At 34.5% G+C, this 16,951-nt stretch overlaps 1 protein-coding gene across 1 annotated transcript in view; it reads left to right on the top strand.

Annotated features, from left to right (window-relative positions):
• The window catches only part of CNTLN (centlein), a 182,562-nt gene that overhangs the window by 152,418 nt on the left and 13,193 nt on the right, over positions 1-16,951 (top strand). Inside the window, exons 21-23 of the mRNA XM_026866054.1 lie at positions 734-860; positions 2,478-2,615; positions 2,970-3,155. Coding sequence (XP_026721855.1) covers positions 734-860; positions 2,478-2,615; positions 2,970-3,155 — 451 coding nt within the window. The remainder of the gene's footprint in view (positions 1-733; positions 861-2,477; positions 2,616-2,969; positions 3,156-16,951) is intronic.

Genomic DNA, 16,951 nt, shown 5'->3' with positions numbered 1-16,951 from the left:
GTTTATTACCAAACATATTATGATTTATTTTGCTTTTATTTAAAAAAAAAAAATCCAGAAGTCTGAATATATTCAAGTACTGCTTATGTTTATATTTAAGATATTAATTTGTCTCATAATGGTGGAGGCATTACATAAGGCATAATTTTCTCATAATACAGATTATGTTGTAGGACATGAGGGGGTTTTTTGCCAAGTTTCTGAAAATTGCTCATGTTATTTATGGGTTTTGCAGTTTTTAAGAATTATTATCTGACACATTACAGGGATATAAATTTTTCATGTATTTCTCTGTATTAGTGGGATGAAAGGAAACTTCCTCCTTTCACTTCTGAAAATAATTTTGTTTAAAATAGTGTTTGAATGATACCTGCTTGAGGCATAAAAGAAATGTAATTAATTAAACTTTGTGTGTTCAACGGATTTTATGTCTTTTTTTGATAATAGCTTAAGAATTATGATTTCAGATCAGACAAGTTAGAGCATAAACCATGCAAAACCAAATCACAATTAAATTGCATATTTAGAAATAGGTCTGTTTAAGACACTTGAAACTGGTTTTAATTGTTGAGAATAGGGTAAATAGCAAGAATTGCATCAGATTTTATTTTTTAAAATGTACTAAAGCTACAGGAATGATAGTTTGTTTACTGCATTTATAGTTTTTGTGGTTTAGTTGCATATTAACAATATTTTATAGCAATTACATGCAGTGTGACTTCTTCCCTTCTAGGATTTCTCAGTTGGAGAGGGACCTTAATATGAAAAGACATTTGATAGAAGACTTAAGGTCTCGCCTAAAAGCAAATCAAGAAAGTAAGAAAACCTCTAATGAAACATTAGAAAGTCTTGAGAGAAAGGTACTTCTTTCTTGATATTGATAGTTTTAGGAAAAGCAAAATCTAGTGGATTTACAGAAGTTATTTCGACATGCTGTACGTACTAAATCAATATATTGCTTTAAGCAAACAACATAGAGTTAATTTGAGGGTGTAATTCCCTCCAATGTAATTTGTATGAAATCACTATATGCTGATAGCTTGGATGGTTGCAGCATACTTTAATGTATGTTCATCAGAGGTGTAATTAAATATTGAAGTATTCAGAACACTGAGATGGAAGGGTATGCTCTAAGTAGTGAAATTTAGTTTTATGCACTGTTCATAAAATACAGTAGTCCTGAAACAAGTGATTTTACATGACACATGCTCATGAAGTCCATGCACCTCTCCTGGCTATAGTATTTAAAACACTTTAATATGTTAATCTGTTTTCTACTGCAGTGTTAGGAATGATTCACAGTTCTTAGCTGAATGTAATTCTGTCTGTGTAGGTAGAACTTAATTTCTGTGGAATTTATTTTCTTATAGGTCACTTTCACTGAAGCTGTAAGAATTTGTATATGGTTTTGGTGTCTTTCTGTATTATCCAACCAATGTATCCACTTTGGCCTTTAATACCAGAAAAAGATTATGACATTTGGTTGTCTTGTGAGGTTATGCAGCATATGATTCCAAAATAGAAATAATTTATCAGTTTGCTTTTGTTTTCCTAGAATGCGGGTGCTTGCTGAATATCACAAGCACTATCTTTGATTGCAGTCATATAGCACTTTCAGCTCTAGAGAGCACTACTGTCTTACCCTCCATGCCAAAGATAAGGTGTTATTAAGAAATACGCAGCCACGGAACGAGAGCATAAGTAAGCAAGGGAGCTAAAGTATAAAATGAGAGCGATACCCGGGTTTAGTTTTAGACAGAAGATTCAGAAGGAACAATGTACTTTAATGCTGTTCTATGAGTATTTTAAGCACCACATTTTTCAGATTCCAGAGAATCAAATTCCATACATTAATTTGATTATTCCGTGTGGAAAATCAACTTGATAAATTTTACATTATATTCAGCAGAAGATCAAAGAAATTCCCTTTTACTCAATATTGTCAGGAAAGCTTTGTGATTAATACTGTCAGGAGAGCTGAATGATTTTCTAGGAGCATTGGTCTATTTAATTTTACCCAAAATCAGTGTTTGTGTTGTATGGCAAAATTATAATAATGATAATGATAATAATTATCTAAGAGGCTTTACAGACTATTAACAGTTTTAATTTCCTCAGCCTAGTGTTAATGTTTTTACCTTTGTCAGAGGAACCGAGTGGAAGTTGTGGTTTACTCCCTTTTGCAAGGACTGTAACAGTAAATTATATATAAGCAAACAGGTCTGCAAATGAAGAGGTTTTCTGTACACTTAATACAAATCAAAACTTTATGTAACAAGAGAACATGCAAACTGATCTCTACTAAATCTAGTAAATCAGCAGAGAGTTTTTAAAGAATGTAATTTAAGAAAAAGATACTCGAATTAAATTGTTTATATAGTACAGGTAGTTTATAAAATAAAGGTAAGCTTAGTTTTGATTTGATTTTCATTTTTAAGTTTTATATCTTAATAATCAGTTGTTCTTTATTATTTCAGGTAAAGGCACTGGCTGAAGACTGTTCAAACAAAAAAACTTCCATTGACTCACTGAAACAAAGACTTAATGTAACTACAAAAGAGAAGTCTCAGTATGAACAAATGTATCACAAGACTAAAGATGAGTTGGAGAAAAAGGTATGTTAGAATTGTGATGGCTCCACTGTGGAACTTTTTCATATCTCACTTTCAAATGAATATTTGCAAGATCATCAGCTTAGACTTTTTAAATAAAGAAAGGGAAGAAAAAAGCAGAATAATAGTAATGTGTATCTCTGATTTAAATCAGTCACATCACTGAAATTTAGATGCTGAAACAGACATAATGACTGAAAACTGAAATTGTTTTTTACCATAAAATTACATTTTATATATTGCAAGTAGAACATTCTGTGATGTTAACCATTGTGTGTGTTCATTCATTTATGATCTACCATACATGCCTATTAGCTTTTATCTTATCACTGCTGTTTATCTGTGGATGTATTTCAGGATCTCAAGCTTACCAATCTAGAGAGCAAAATGATTGAGACTGAATGTGCCATGACTGAACTTGAGACTACTGCATCTCAACAACTACATGGCTTGGCTAAACAGAGCAAACAGGCTTTGGAAACTGTACAGAAGAAGCTGCTGCTCACCAATGACAAAGTAGAAGAGTTCATGACATTTGTGAAGGTTTGAGTTTTAACTTTTTGGGGGGTTTTTTGAGTGTTCACCTAAATAAAGGTATTCTTGACTGAAAGCAAAGTGTAAAAGATTACATGAAGCTAATCTTTGGTGGATTCCCTGTTGTAGAACAATCTTTAAAGTTCCTGCACTGGCCTGATGTCAGCTCTGAGCTGGTCTAAACAGGGAGAAGGAGTCAATGGACCTAGAGCCTCTCTAGGACCTAGACTACTCTCGTAGACTTTTGAAGACTTCCATAATTTTTATTGGTAACCTTTTATCTATGGCTGCCAGTGTAGTTGTTCCCAAGACAATGTGCTTAGTTGTATAGCAAATTAATCTGCAGAAAAAAATTTCCCAACACATTTAAGAAAATAATACCTGTTAATTAGTATGAATTACCTCATTTTCCACATATATGTGCTTTTTGTTGCAGAAATATTAAAGAAGGAAGCCTCTTTATTGCAAAATTGAAAGCAGTTTTAAGAGCAGTATGTAGAATAATATTCTCTTATTTTGGTTATAGTACACAGTAATACTGTGTCTGTGGTGTTATACAGATTGCTTCATCATACTACTTCTATGTGAAGTTCTACAGAGACTAATCTGCATTTTATAACTTAATATTTGAAATATTTATTTTTCTGAAATACACACTATGTAACTAAGAATCATAAAGCCTAGTCAGTATATATCTGTCTTGAAATTAGCATATATCTACTGTATACCTGTTTTTAGACATAGTTATATCTCACTAACCTATGAAACAGATCCATTTGTCTACTGTTCTTGTATTTCTGTAGAGATGATCTGCTTTCAGATATGTTTGAGCAAGTCTGATAGCATCCAAAGTAAAGATCAGTGGTATTTCGATGCACTGTAAAAGAAGGTATATATAGTTATCTCTTCATGAATACCTTTCCACTGTGGATTGAAATTTAAATTAATAATGCACTTAAATACTTGTGCATTTTACCTTTTTCTGTCATCATCAGATAACAAGTCATTCTACATGGCAGTTTTCAGACCTCTTGCATTGGCCTGAAACCATCCCATGTTCAGTTCAGTTGCAAAATTCACATCAACTTCATTATGAAAAAAGACTGAACAGTGTTGAATGCACTTAAAAATCCTAAATTCAAAGAATTTCTAAGCTAAAATATCTAAGGTGAAAATTATGATTGACTTTCATGAAGAAAATATGCCAGTGTTTTTAAAAAATGACTGTATTTAAGTTTGTGATTAAAATGAAGGCATTCTTCTGTTTGTCTTGTTTCATAACCCTTGGGAAAGTGGTATAAAACTGATCACTGTGCCCTAGAAGTTTCTTGCCCGTTCTTGAACAGTTATCTTTCATGGGGGAAAATGTGCTTTCTTTAATACCAAATGCTTCCTCTAAGAGGAAGAAATGAATATTCTTTCCACAGCTGCGTGCTTATGTTTGGGTAAGTATGGGAAAGTCTGAATTTAATGTACTATCTATTTTTTTTAAATGAAATAGTCCTATGTTACTGATGATCAAGAGATGCAATTCAGTTTCCATTCAGGCAGCTATGAATTTTGGAATTACTTAATTGAATAAACTGCAGTAGCAATTATAGATAAAGGAGATAAACAAGTGTTCTTACTATCAATACTTTTACAAACTTCCATAATGAGAAGTTTGTTAAAAATTAGAAAATGAGAAAGTAAAAGATCTTCTATTGTCAAAAGTAGCTGCAATGAGGAGAATCACCTTTTAGCAACCATTATACTTAATTTATTGTTATTAAGATGACTGCTTTTCTGTTAGTTACCATCAATATTCTTTAGCATTTACATGGTCATACTGTATGCGAAAAGAATGCTTATATAGTTTCTCTATAAGTGATAATAATATTTAGCTAATAAAGCTAAATATGTGGTTTCTCCCCTGGATAAAAGAATATACATGCATATTTCAAGTAACATTTTTGCTGACTACTGTTTCTCTGCAGAAAGCTTTTTGAATATAAAGATGCTGTCTATAAGTCAAATATTGATGAACAGGGAGTTCCTCAGTAGACTGCTTTGTTTAGTTAGGTACTAAATATTTATGGGTAAAAAGTTAGCTGAAATCAGATTTTATTCACAATATACCACTGTAAAAAAAATAGTTGAAAATCCTTGGCGTTTAGTGGAATTTTGTAGTATATCAAGTAAATCCTGTTAAAATACCTCTTGCATATCTGATGCTATAATCTGCATAGGAAGATCGAGGTGGCACAATAAGCAGTAGTACTCCTTTCTGCACCAGATCATTCTTTGAAGTCTGGTCTGTCTCATTTCTACTCTTTCCTTTCAGGCAGCTGTCAGTTTTACCCTGACCTTGGTTCTTGCTCAAGTTCCAGTAACTCAAATGTTTTCTGTATAGAGATCAAGTTTAAACTGTCTCTTGCTTAACCTGTTTAACATATTTGTATGGCTCTTCTGTGTCTCCTATTCTGATCACTCCACAAGCCTTAATTATTTTTCTGAGTGCAAGTGTGATCTTCCCCTCATTAATCAATGGAATGCAGTCACTTTTTCTAGCCATTCCATGTCTCTTATGACATTATATAGGGGGGTTTTAACATACAATTAAATAATTTCAATGATAGGACAACAGAGGAACTTCAGAGATTACATCTCTTTTTGTTTATAGCAGACACTGTTACTTGTCTTTAGTGTTTTTGATAATTTGGAACCACAGGATCTTGAATCCATTTGGATCAATATACTAGGTTATGAAACCTGGGGGAGAGGTTTCTGGTACAAGTCTCATATAGATCGCTAGGTCAAATCAGAGAATATGATGAGTTACTGGTTAAGCACATATGTGTAATATACAATAAAGCATTGCATAGCCATGGAGAGCACAGGAGCACAGTTTGGGACACATGCAACTAACTGAAACAGATTGAAAAACACAGTAATAGTTTCTAAAAATGTTGGAAGAAATAATTACAAACAAAAGTTGCTGTATCCAGTATGTTGTAAGTCATTATTGGATTTACTTTTGTTGGAGTGTGGTATAAGGATCAGGAGCTATGTCCTAAATTACATTAATTGGGAACCAACAGTGTGCCTAAAATAGGTAGATTCAGAGCAGCTCATTTCTCCAAAGCTGGTATGAGGAAAATATAGTCTAGTAGAAAATATGAATAGAAATAGTGTACTGTAGCAGTTTATTAAGTAACCAAATAATGGAGTTCCATAATTAGAGGGGAGCTCCTTATAAATACCTGTTCTAGTTTGGTGGGAAAGAGAACACAATATTTAGGAATAAAATGGCTATATAAAGCAAGTGGAAAGTGGTTTATAGATAATAACCTGAAAATATGAGCAACAATAAGAGTATAGAGGATGGAGAAAAGGCTAAAGAAGTCAAGAGGAAATCTGGGAGTAGCAAGGTCAAGAATAATAGTAAAGGGGCAGGATTTAAAAATGTACGAGTAATGAGGTAGCTATTACAGTGTGGATACGGCCCATTATTAGATAAAAAACCTCTATAATTGTAAAGATTGAAGACTTGTATGTGTATTTCGCTAAGTTGGTTGATGTTATATAAAGACAGTGAAACATCCCTAGTGTATTAGTAGCCAATGGAGGATTTTAAACAATTTCTGGAAAGAAGTAGTATTTTTAAATTGAGAACTTTTATAGCTAACTGTTATAGGGCTGGTTAAGGAATTTTGCTGATCCTAATTTTGAATAAGTATTCAAAGTAAGTGTATATATACCATAACAATGCCATGAGTCTAAAATAGTGATAATATTGAGTCAATATTCAGAAAAGGCAGTCAGATATTTTTAGGTCGGTTAGTCTGACCTAATTTCTGGCTAAAATAGTGAAAATCTTATATGAAGTAAAATTATAAAAGTATTAAAGCATAGGAATATAGTTATACTTCTTAGAATGGCTTTATGTAATATAAGTTGCATTGAATAAATCTGATTTCTTTTCTGGAAGGTAGTACAAGTCAGTTGATAAAGGCTACTATTAATTTTAATATACTGGTTTTTAAGATGTCTGACCTATCACTGAGATGTTCAGATAAAAAATGTAGGCTATACAATATCAGTAATATTGCTAAATAGATTAAAAATGGCCTGTGTGGTTGATCTGAAAAGTAATTCATGAGATTTAGGTGTTTCTAGAGTTCTGTAAAGATCACAGCTAAACTTGATTATTAAACTTTTTTGCAGAATTAGATATCAAATCCTGATACAATTTGTCCGTGGCATTTATGAAGACTGATAAATAATAAAGTGAGGCTGTAAGTATAATGTAAGCTAAGCCAAATAAAACATCTTTATTACAGAAAAACACAAACTACCCTTAAGAGGGACTGGATGGCTCTAAGAGTATTTTAGAAGCCTATTATAAATCTACATGTTTTCATGTCATTCAACTTCCATCAGCACCATAAATTCTCTTTGAACCATGCATCCAATTTCTATAGTGTACCATTGTTCAGAATTTTCTATACTATGTATTGCACTTTCAGATCCTCCGGTGGATCTTGCCATTTACGTGCCACACATCAACCAGTTCTTTGTTATGTTTGCAGTACTTGTGACAACACACATAGAAAACGGCCATTGAATAAAGTTTAAAAAATGTTATAAGATTACTTGACTGGATATCTATCAAAAATAGGGTAGTTTGCTGTGAAAATGTCTAATATCCTGTCTGATTCTACAGGAAATCTTGTTTCCTGCATTATTGTACTTTATTCTTTTTTTTAAGCTTACCTAGACTTGGACAAATTATTGCGGTTACAGACCCTTGTAATCTCAAGACTCGGTAGGGTTGTCTGTCCCATTCGACTTGTACATCAGCAAAACTCATTTCTGTCAATTAATCTGCCATGATTACATCTGCCTGAGCATGAAAATATCAGAACTTCTCTGACCTTGAGAAAGATGTTTTGAAGTTTTGATAAGGCACCTATATTCAGCTGTGGCTGTAGTAAATAGGTGATGGTGTCTGAATTCTTCAAAGTCAGCTGAGTGCATTTCTCACTTCCATAATGCCTCTGTGATTTGGGACTTGTGTGCCCTCCACAGAGGATACCCACTGAAGCACAGTTCACATCTGGTCTGTTTTGGCACTGGTCTTGATAAATCTCCAGTATAACCATCTGATAGAATTAACTGCCAAAATCAAGACCCATGGCAGTTTACTTGGCAAGCTTAGTGGATCTACCTGGGGATCTAACACTCACTCTCTTAAGACATCTGCCCTCATTTCTGCTACTCAGAGCAGAGCTTAAGCTGGGTGTATTTCCCCCTTGCTCTGATGTTTGATATACAGTTACATGCAGCCACACATGTCAGAGGCTTTATTCCACCTCTGCTTGACTGAGTGATGTTCTGCCAGTTATTTGCTATTCAGTAAACTTCCCTTATATCCCAATATATGTCAGTCTCTTGCACCTTTCTGCTGTTTACCTTGAATCCTGGCAGCAGTTTTGCCATGGCACATTTTCTCACTACTAACTTGGGCTGTAGTTTAATAATAGAGTTTCAGATAAGTTAACATTTCTGTTTAAAAGTTCCATCTCTGAGTGACCCTGACTGCTCATTTCTGCCCCCCATGTAACTTTATCCCCCCTCCATTTATGAAATGTCATCATAAACATTATATGGGTCAGTTGTGAGCTAGCTCATGAAATTACAGTTAACCTTTTGAAAACGCAGAGCACCAGCTTTTGTGTACCACAGAGCAGGGACAGGTTTAAGTGGTTACAGGCTGGAGATTCTGGGACTGCCCTTTAGTGGCAGTGTTAACTGAAAATATCATGTGAAACCTCTTCCTGTTACAAAGAATAAGTCTAATTGATGACTCACCAGTTTTATGTTAAGAATTCCTTTAATTTGGCAAACCTCATCATTGGCTTTTGAACTGTTCTGTGTTGGGGAAGACATAGCATAGCACAGGAATCATGTTCTCAGAATGGCAATATGCAGATGATGTCCTATTTGGTCTTAATCTCAAAAGGAATTTAAAAAATAATTTTTAAAAGGAATTGGAGATAATTAGTAATTGGGTTGGGAGGCTCAAATGTTTGGGAAGTATTCTGTTTTTATTACCTCCTTTTCAACAGGAGAGCAACACAAATACCCTGATACTGCCTGTACCTCCAGCTACAAAGTCAGTTCTTTGGGTAGAAGTAAATCCTTGCAGGGGACTCTCAGAATTCTCCAGTTATGGTGAGACAGTAAGAAATGTTCTTCATAGGACATTCCCATTGGTGAAGCCCTGTGGATTCAGTTTTCCTGGCAGCACTACTGCTTCAACTTCTTTGAGGCCCAGGGTGTGCAGAACATGCTTTTTATATGGGTACACAGATCAGATGTAGGATGCCATCTGAATGATCATTTGTTTCTTCATCTAAAAATGCTAAGCATAATAGATAATTGTAACATTTTAGAATTGGCAAAAGTGGACTTTTTATTGAAATAGAACTGTAGTTTTCTGTGCAGATGAAAACTGATTTGTTTTGAGAAGTTTTACACAATTCTATATGAATCATGCCAATTTGGAAATGTTGCTTGACGAGACAAAGGTTTCTTCAGCAGGTCACTGGACATTTTGCAAAGGACAGCAGATAGTATCACTTACATAAATTAGCACTGTCAGTTTTGATTTGGAAATGGACACCTTTAATACAGCTTCAAGTTGCTAGAAAATGTTCCCCAGTGGGAAGCCAAAAGATAAGTGTATTTCATTAATTACACTCGAAACTCTCAACACTTTACCTAGAAATGTATACCCAGAGTGATTATTTTGTATTGTATGGAGTAGATGATGAGTCCGTCAGTCTGTGTTCAGTCAGAATCAGCATAATACTTGGTTACAGGGATGTGTCGCAGTCTGATGAGAATCAGTAATCTTTCTTATCTGTAGAATACACATCTTTAAGAGCAGGTGGCCTAAGTACAAAGCAAAATTTGTGTAACTGCAAAAAATCTCACCATTAAAAATATCAGGCATTTGTTGCTTTTTCATTATTTGTGCTGCTTTAGGAAAAAAGGAGAAACACAGCTTTTATTATGAAATACCAACCTTTCTTGGTTCTGGGAAGAAATCGGTGATAAATTAAGCTAATCTCCATCAGGATTACTCTGCATCTGGGATTTAGGCAAATTGAATCAGAGTCCTGAATAGTGACAGTGAATATCTATTAGACTGTAAACAGAATAATAGGCCCTGTGAATTTTAATGAATGAAGTGAATGGCTGAGCTCTTGTAGTTTACAGAAGACATATGGTTAGTGATGCATACAGTGTGCTAGGAACAGCATGTAATGTAGATGTCTTAATGGATAAAATCTTGATTACTAAAACTAAAGAATAAATAGAAATATTTTGAATAGCTTTTGGTTTTTCTTTTCTTTTTAGACTTAGAAGGATAGCACTTCACTGTGGTTCTTGACTATGATGGGTAAAGATGATAACAGATGTAGCTTAAAATATATTGAATTTTTTTATATATCTGCCTCCATATTAAGAGTTTAGAGGAATTTATTTAAATGATTCAACTTATTTAACCAAACTGAAATGTATGTCAGCTTTCTGGAGCTGTGCATATATGTCTCATGCATATCTGACTTACATAGGTGATTTTTGTTGATATTAGTGCAACTTTCATTTTTTTTAGTGCCTGGGAACCATTCTTAGACCATGACTCTCTAATAGTAGATACTGTGTGAACAGATCTGAAAACTTGAACTGAACAGGAAACTATTTTCAACTTGCAGATAACTTCCTTTTCTGCCTCAGAAAAGTTTTTCAGAGAGTGAGACTGCAACAGGCTAAGCTGGGGGCTATTTATCAAACACATATAAATACATGTTTCTTTTCCGGGTTAAGTAAAGGTGGCCCGTCCACCTTTGTCAAAATCTGTAAGTTTTGACTCAGTAAAGGTTGTAGGCCAATTGAGAGGGTCGAATTTCAATTGGCAGACGCTGCTTGTAATGTCGCGAGATTCCCATCCTACTATCCAACTTGAGACATGAGTGTGTATTACGATCTTAAAGAGTCTGCAGTGCACTCCCTGGATGGGTATAGAACCACTTGTGATTCCTTTAAAAGACTTGGAGAGACTGCTTTTTAAAGCTGCTACTCAGCCCTGTGCACAAGCTGGAGATAGTTGAAGATATGCATAGTTTAAAGATAATGGCCAGTTCAGTGTCTAAAAGACAGAACCAATGTTGACTGGAAAAAGGGATAACTGGAAGACTTGGGGGATGGATGCATGAGCACAAAGTATATAGTAAAAACTCTGGGCTTGAAGTGATAGGAAAACTTCTTGGCAAAGGAAAACAACTTGGAAAATAACAAAACTTGGAAAGGACAAAGGTCTCCAGTAATGATTTATTTAAGAGTTCATGTAGAAATAATTGTTCAATGTATGTTGATCAGATTGCTAAGAAAGCAAGCTGAAGCAGAGAGAACAGAAAGCACTCATATACAGAGCCTTGTGAAGTCTCCACAGTAATTTAGAAAGGTGGGAGTTGAGGGGATTCCCAATGGACATGCAGAATGAGCTATAGAGAGGTGAGAAGAACTCTAGGAGGGTGGAATCATAAAAAAAACAAGTGACAGTATTTTAAGAAAACACAGTTGATAAGATTCATGGATTTTTTTTTTTTTTTTTGTAAGAGTATAAGGAGTGCCAGAGCTGACCTCTTAAATTAGGTTTCAAACACATTTGTTTCAGCAGTGCAGTGGTCTTACACAAGGCGTCTGGTTTATACTTCCCATGCTTGCGTTTCTGCAGAAAGATAGCATAATCTCAGACACTGAAAGACTACCAGGAAATCTTGGTGCTCTTCACATCTTGGTCACTGACCTGCTTTGTGACCTTTGGAGTGTTGCTTCACCTCAGTATTTCTCGATCTGCCCTGAACGTTCTTTGTTTGCCATGTCCGATATAACTGTGCTGACTTTGTCTGCCCTAACTGTTCAGATAATAAACTCTCTGAGATCCTAGGCATCTCTTACTACACATGTGTGAAGCTCGAATCTCTGTCAGTGCTTTTTTTTTTTCTCTCTGTGTAAATGACTGCAATATATGATGTTTTAAAGGAATGATGCCGGTTTTGCTAGCACCTGTGTAAATCAAAGGTAATTCTGTTGAAATCAAAGAATTTACAGCAGGGAAAAAAATTAATGTAAATGAGGTAGGACTTAAATGCTGAAGTAAATTGGACTTTAAATTATTATTATTGCCCATTTCACATAAATATAGTTTTAGAAACCAATATATTTTGACAGAAATATTCTGCCTGTCATCCCATGCTGATTATACATATTTCAACTCTTTCTCTGCTATAAAGAAAACTATTATTTTTTCCCTGTTATAGGTCACAAAACATGGTAATTGTGTCGAAACTTTAGCAACAGGACAATGAAAACTAGAGTATTTGCCGATATATTTTTTTAAAAGCATCATTCTGAAAACATTTGTGTCTACAACTTAAGTTTCTTACAGTCTTAAAGCTTAATGTACAGGGGAGATTAGGTAACTGTAAAGCGGTAATATTGAATATGACCAAATGTCACTCATATCACTAAGTATCTGCTGTATGTTCTATAAATGAGGTGCCCAACTGATGCAAGAAAAGGGGCTTCATTCTACCTAAAGTCATGTTACAAAGAATGTTATGAAAAGAAACATAGTTTTAACACAAAATTTCAGGCATAAATTAAAAGTGTGCTAGCTAAACAGTTATCAGGAGAGGAGTAGAAAGGAAAAAGAGAAAAAGCTGACCAATAATGCAAACCCCCCTAATTTTGAATCATATAGGGAATTTTAAAACACATTAGTATGCTCTTAAGTATATATTGTGTACTTTTCTACAGAGATATAAACTAGTATGATGGATCTTTGTTTAGTTATGGTTTATTTTGAAAACTGTAAACAAACGCTGTGACTTAAATAACTTTTCTATTAATTTGTAAATAAATTGAACTATCTTTTAGGACACAGCACAATGTATTCCATTTCATTTTCATATAAATGTCAAATATAAGTTGAAATATTTTTAATATTATTCCCTATGATTTTCTTCACCTGGAGCTGGTCAAGGAAATGTAGTCAAAAGAACATTCACAATTTTGTACTTGAAAATAAATTGTTGTGAAGAAATAATTTTTTTTCAGTGGTTTTGAATCAAGAAGGAATCATATTTGTTGGAGGATATAGGATGAGATTGGTAGCAAAGGTATTTTGAAACAAGTGGAGAAATACAGTATTTCAACAGTTGCCAGCCAACTGCGATTTTCTCCCCTCTCTTCTCCTAATGGCAAGCAGTAATAACGCGATTTAAGCCACCATAGTTGTACAAATTCAAATCTCACCTGTGACAGGAATCAGATTATCAAATTTTATGCAACACAGTTTCTTATTTCTGTCATTGTACCTTAATATTATTCTTCATTATTGCATTTTAACTGTTTTTTGCATTTGCTGTTCTAAATGCCAGGAAGCTGAGTTTTCTGTTCAAATACCAAAATCCTGACAGCCCTTTAATACTGTGTGACTCAAGGACTTTGTCAGGAAAGCTGCAGTGGGTTTAGCTTTAGTAGTTGAAAAACAGTACTGTGCAAATCTGTCTATACTTTTGCAGATGGTTTTACTGTATTTGGGTTTGGGATATTATTGAATTCACTTTTTCTAGTTCATAGTCTGTCATTCATAGCTCAGAGTCATGAGGAAGGAAGGGTGTTGGACTGCAAGTTGGAGATGGCTTTTGCCACAAGGATAGAAGAGGCTGGTAATATTTTAAATTATTTCAGTTACTTTTTCAGATCTTGTCTGTTAGATCCTTAGTTATGCTCATGTGTGTTCAGATTTGCTTGTGTGGATGTGGAAAATCAGGTTGTAACTGCAACTGCAGTATCATACTATTTTGTATGTACATACTGCAATTTCTCAACCTTTATGTAAAATGGAATTCTTACAGGTTGTCAGGTGAGGCATTTCTTTCATACAGTGTGTGATTTAATCTTCCACTGATCTGTGAAGTTGTGAGTGCTATTCTTAGTGACAATCAATATAATTTTTTTTTATTTTAAATGATACATATCAATCTGATACCTAGCTTTACTGGATGTATTCCTCCCTTTCCACTTTTGATTGAATTAGTTTTTGAAACTTTGCAGCTCTACTAGATTTTAGGTAATGTTGTCACTATGATATTCCCTAAGTGTATCTTTGTTTTGTTTGGGTTTTAATGCATTCTGCAGCTAGTTTGTTTCCTATCTTAATTCCTCCAAATATATACAAGTTAAGAGCTGAGCCACTTGAGCACTTGTGTTTATAAATTTTAGAACTAAAACAGAAACCGTGACTGAAGACAGGTAAATAAAACCAATGCACCACATTGTAAATGTGACCTATATGACATTGATAAAACTATGTTACTACCACTGTAATATTTGCAATAGCATTCTTGCTTGGTACTGAATACTGAAGTTGGAAGAGGAAGAAAAGGCTGGTCTATATCTACTCTACACCTTCACAGTCTACTTTCATGGCATCTGCTAGAGGCTCTGAAATCACATGTGATCTCTGGGGATCATAAGAATTAAGTTAACCTCCTGAGGCTGACTGATGGGTCAGAATGCTACATGTTATAGCCCTTGGCCAGACAAATATTTTGCAGTGAGCTGTCTTGTCTTTATTTCTTGTCTACACTCTTGTCCCTTTTCTGATTGAAAAAAAGTTATGCCTAGAAGGTGTATTTATTCAAGTGAAGGAGCTAGCTGAAGTAACTTAAATTTTATATATTTTTATATATATATATATATATATATATATAAAATTAAATTACTATAGAAGAGTTTTTCTTTTCTCTGACATACAGCAATAATGCTGTGAGATCAGTTTAAACATTACTGAAAGTATTTTGAAAGTCATTCTTAGAGAGGCAATAAGGACCAAATATCTGTACTTTATTGAAGAAATTTGAATGCTTGTTTCAGCTGCTGAAATAATGCACAATATAATTTCTTTGTGTCACTTTGTCCATTCATTCTCTTTTGTCTTGCTGATCATGAGCAATTTGGGGTAGTAATGCTCTCTCAACCTTTTACAGTGCTAGGATCTGCCCTAACCTTAGGCCAGCAATAATTGTTCTTCCACAAAAGTAGAGAAGTTCTTTAAACTCAGGGTTCAGTTGTGTGGAATTCAGATCTTGTTTTCCACAGAATCTTCACAATAATTTTGTTTCTTTAGGAAACTAACCTTGTTCCAGAAAGATTTTCTATTTCATTTTTGGTATAATGCTGTGGGTTACATCCTTAAACCATCTCAGTCTACAAAACAAGTGAGTTTCTAAGAATACATTACTTGTATCTAAAGACACTTTCATATTGAACTACATATAAAATACTATGTATAGAATTTTTTTGTATATTATACTCTTCTGTACATTTGTGGTTGGTTGACTCTGGCCAGGAGCTAAACAGCACATAGTTGCTTGCTCACTCCCTGCTGCCAGTGATACTAGCGAGAGAATAGGAAGAGCAAAAGCGAGAAAACTCATGCATTGAGGTAAGGACAATTAATAAGTGAAGGAAAGTGGGGAAAAAACCCCAAGCCAATCTCTGAGCAGTGGCTACCTGCCAGATCAATCCCCTGTCCCCCTCAGTTTTTATTGTTGAGTAAGATGCTATATGGTATGAAATATCCCCTTGGTCATTTCAGGTCATCTGTCCCAGGTGTGTCCTTCCCTGCTTGTTGTACACCTCAGCCTACTTGCTGAGGGGGCAATGTGGGAAACAGAAAAGGCCTTGATCTGTGCAAGCACTGCTTCGCAATAGCCAGTGTGTTACCAACGCCGATTTAGTCACAAATCCAAAACACTGCGCCATAGGAGCTGCTAGAAGACAGTGGACTCCATCCCAGCAATGCCCAGCACAACATTATTACTATTGTACAAAGCACAGTAAAGCTTAAAATTTTCCATAACTAATATCAGCCATTGCTTCTGCCATGAGATCTGCAGCAGCACAAGACTGAAATCCAACAATACATAGCTACAGTGCTAGCATCACAATTTGTTTTGTCTTCAGAGCAGTAAGTTTTATTTTACTACAAAGAGTAACAATAGAGTGTGTAATATCTACATGGGAATTGCAACAATAATTTTAGGCACTGACTTGGTCACACGAGATTACATGGGGCCATTGATTTTTCTTTCAATTCCAGGATCAACTACTGTTAGTGCTTTTTGGGATGTAAAGACCTTACAAATGCAGTGTCTGTTTATCGCCACAGCTTCTTTGAGTGTTTAATTAAATATGAGCTTTTAAATGTAAGACCACCTTTGTCTTTATACATCTCAAAACTGTCAAATGATATAGTTCTAAGAAGTGATTGTGTTCTGAGACCAAAATCAAAAACTATTATCTGAAGAATGAATATTTTTGGTTGAGAAAATAAAAAAGCTTATAAGGAAGATGTGTTAGAACTGTATGCAACCCAGTAGATGTAATATATACTGTATAACCATATGGAGTTGGTAGATAGCACAGTTGCTACTGATTAAAAAGCACTAAGTCCTTTAAGATCATGTTGTTAGAATTTAAAGCTTTTTTCTTTTTCTAGTCAGACCAGTAGCAATTGCACTAGTCTGACAAGATGTGTTGTAGATTTGTTTTCAGGAATTATTCAGGGATTCTGATTCTAGTTGGCTGGTAGCGGCTAAGTGTGTCCTACATTAATAACTCTGACAGTAGTAGCATCTAAGTTTAGAAAATTTTTCCTAGAACTGACAACAAAGAAAAAG

The sequence above is a fragment of the Athene cunicularia genome (genome assembly GCF_003259725.1).
Source record: "Athene cunicularia isolate RWA chromosome Z unlocalized genomic scaffold, athCun1 chrZ_part2, whole genome shotgun sequence".
Taxonomy (NCBI): Eukaryota; Metazoa; Chordata; class Aves; order Strigiformes; family Strigidae; genus Athene; species Athene cunicularia.
The sequence above is the reverse complement of the archived record's forward strand: the minus strand, read 5'-3'. Positions and strand labels throughout refer to the sequence as shown.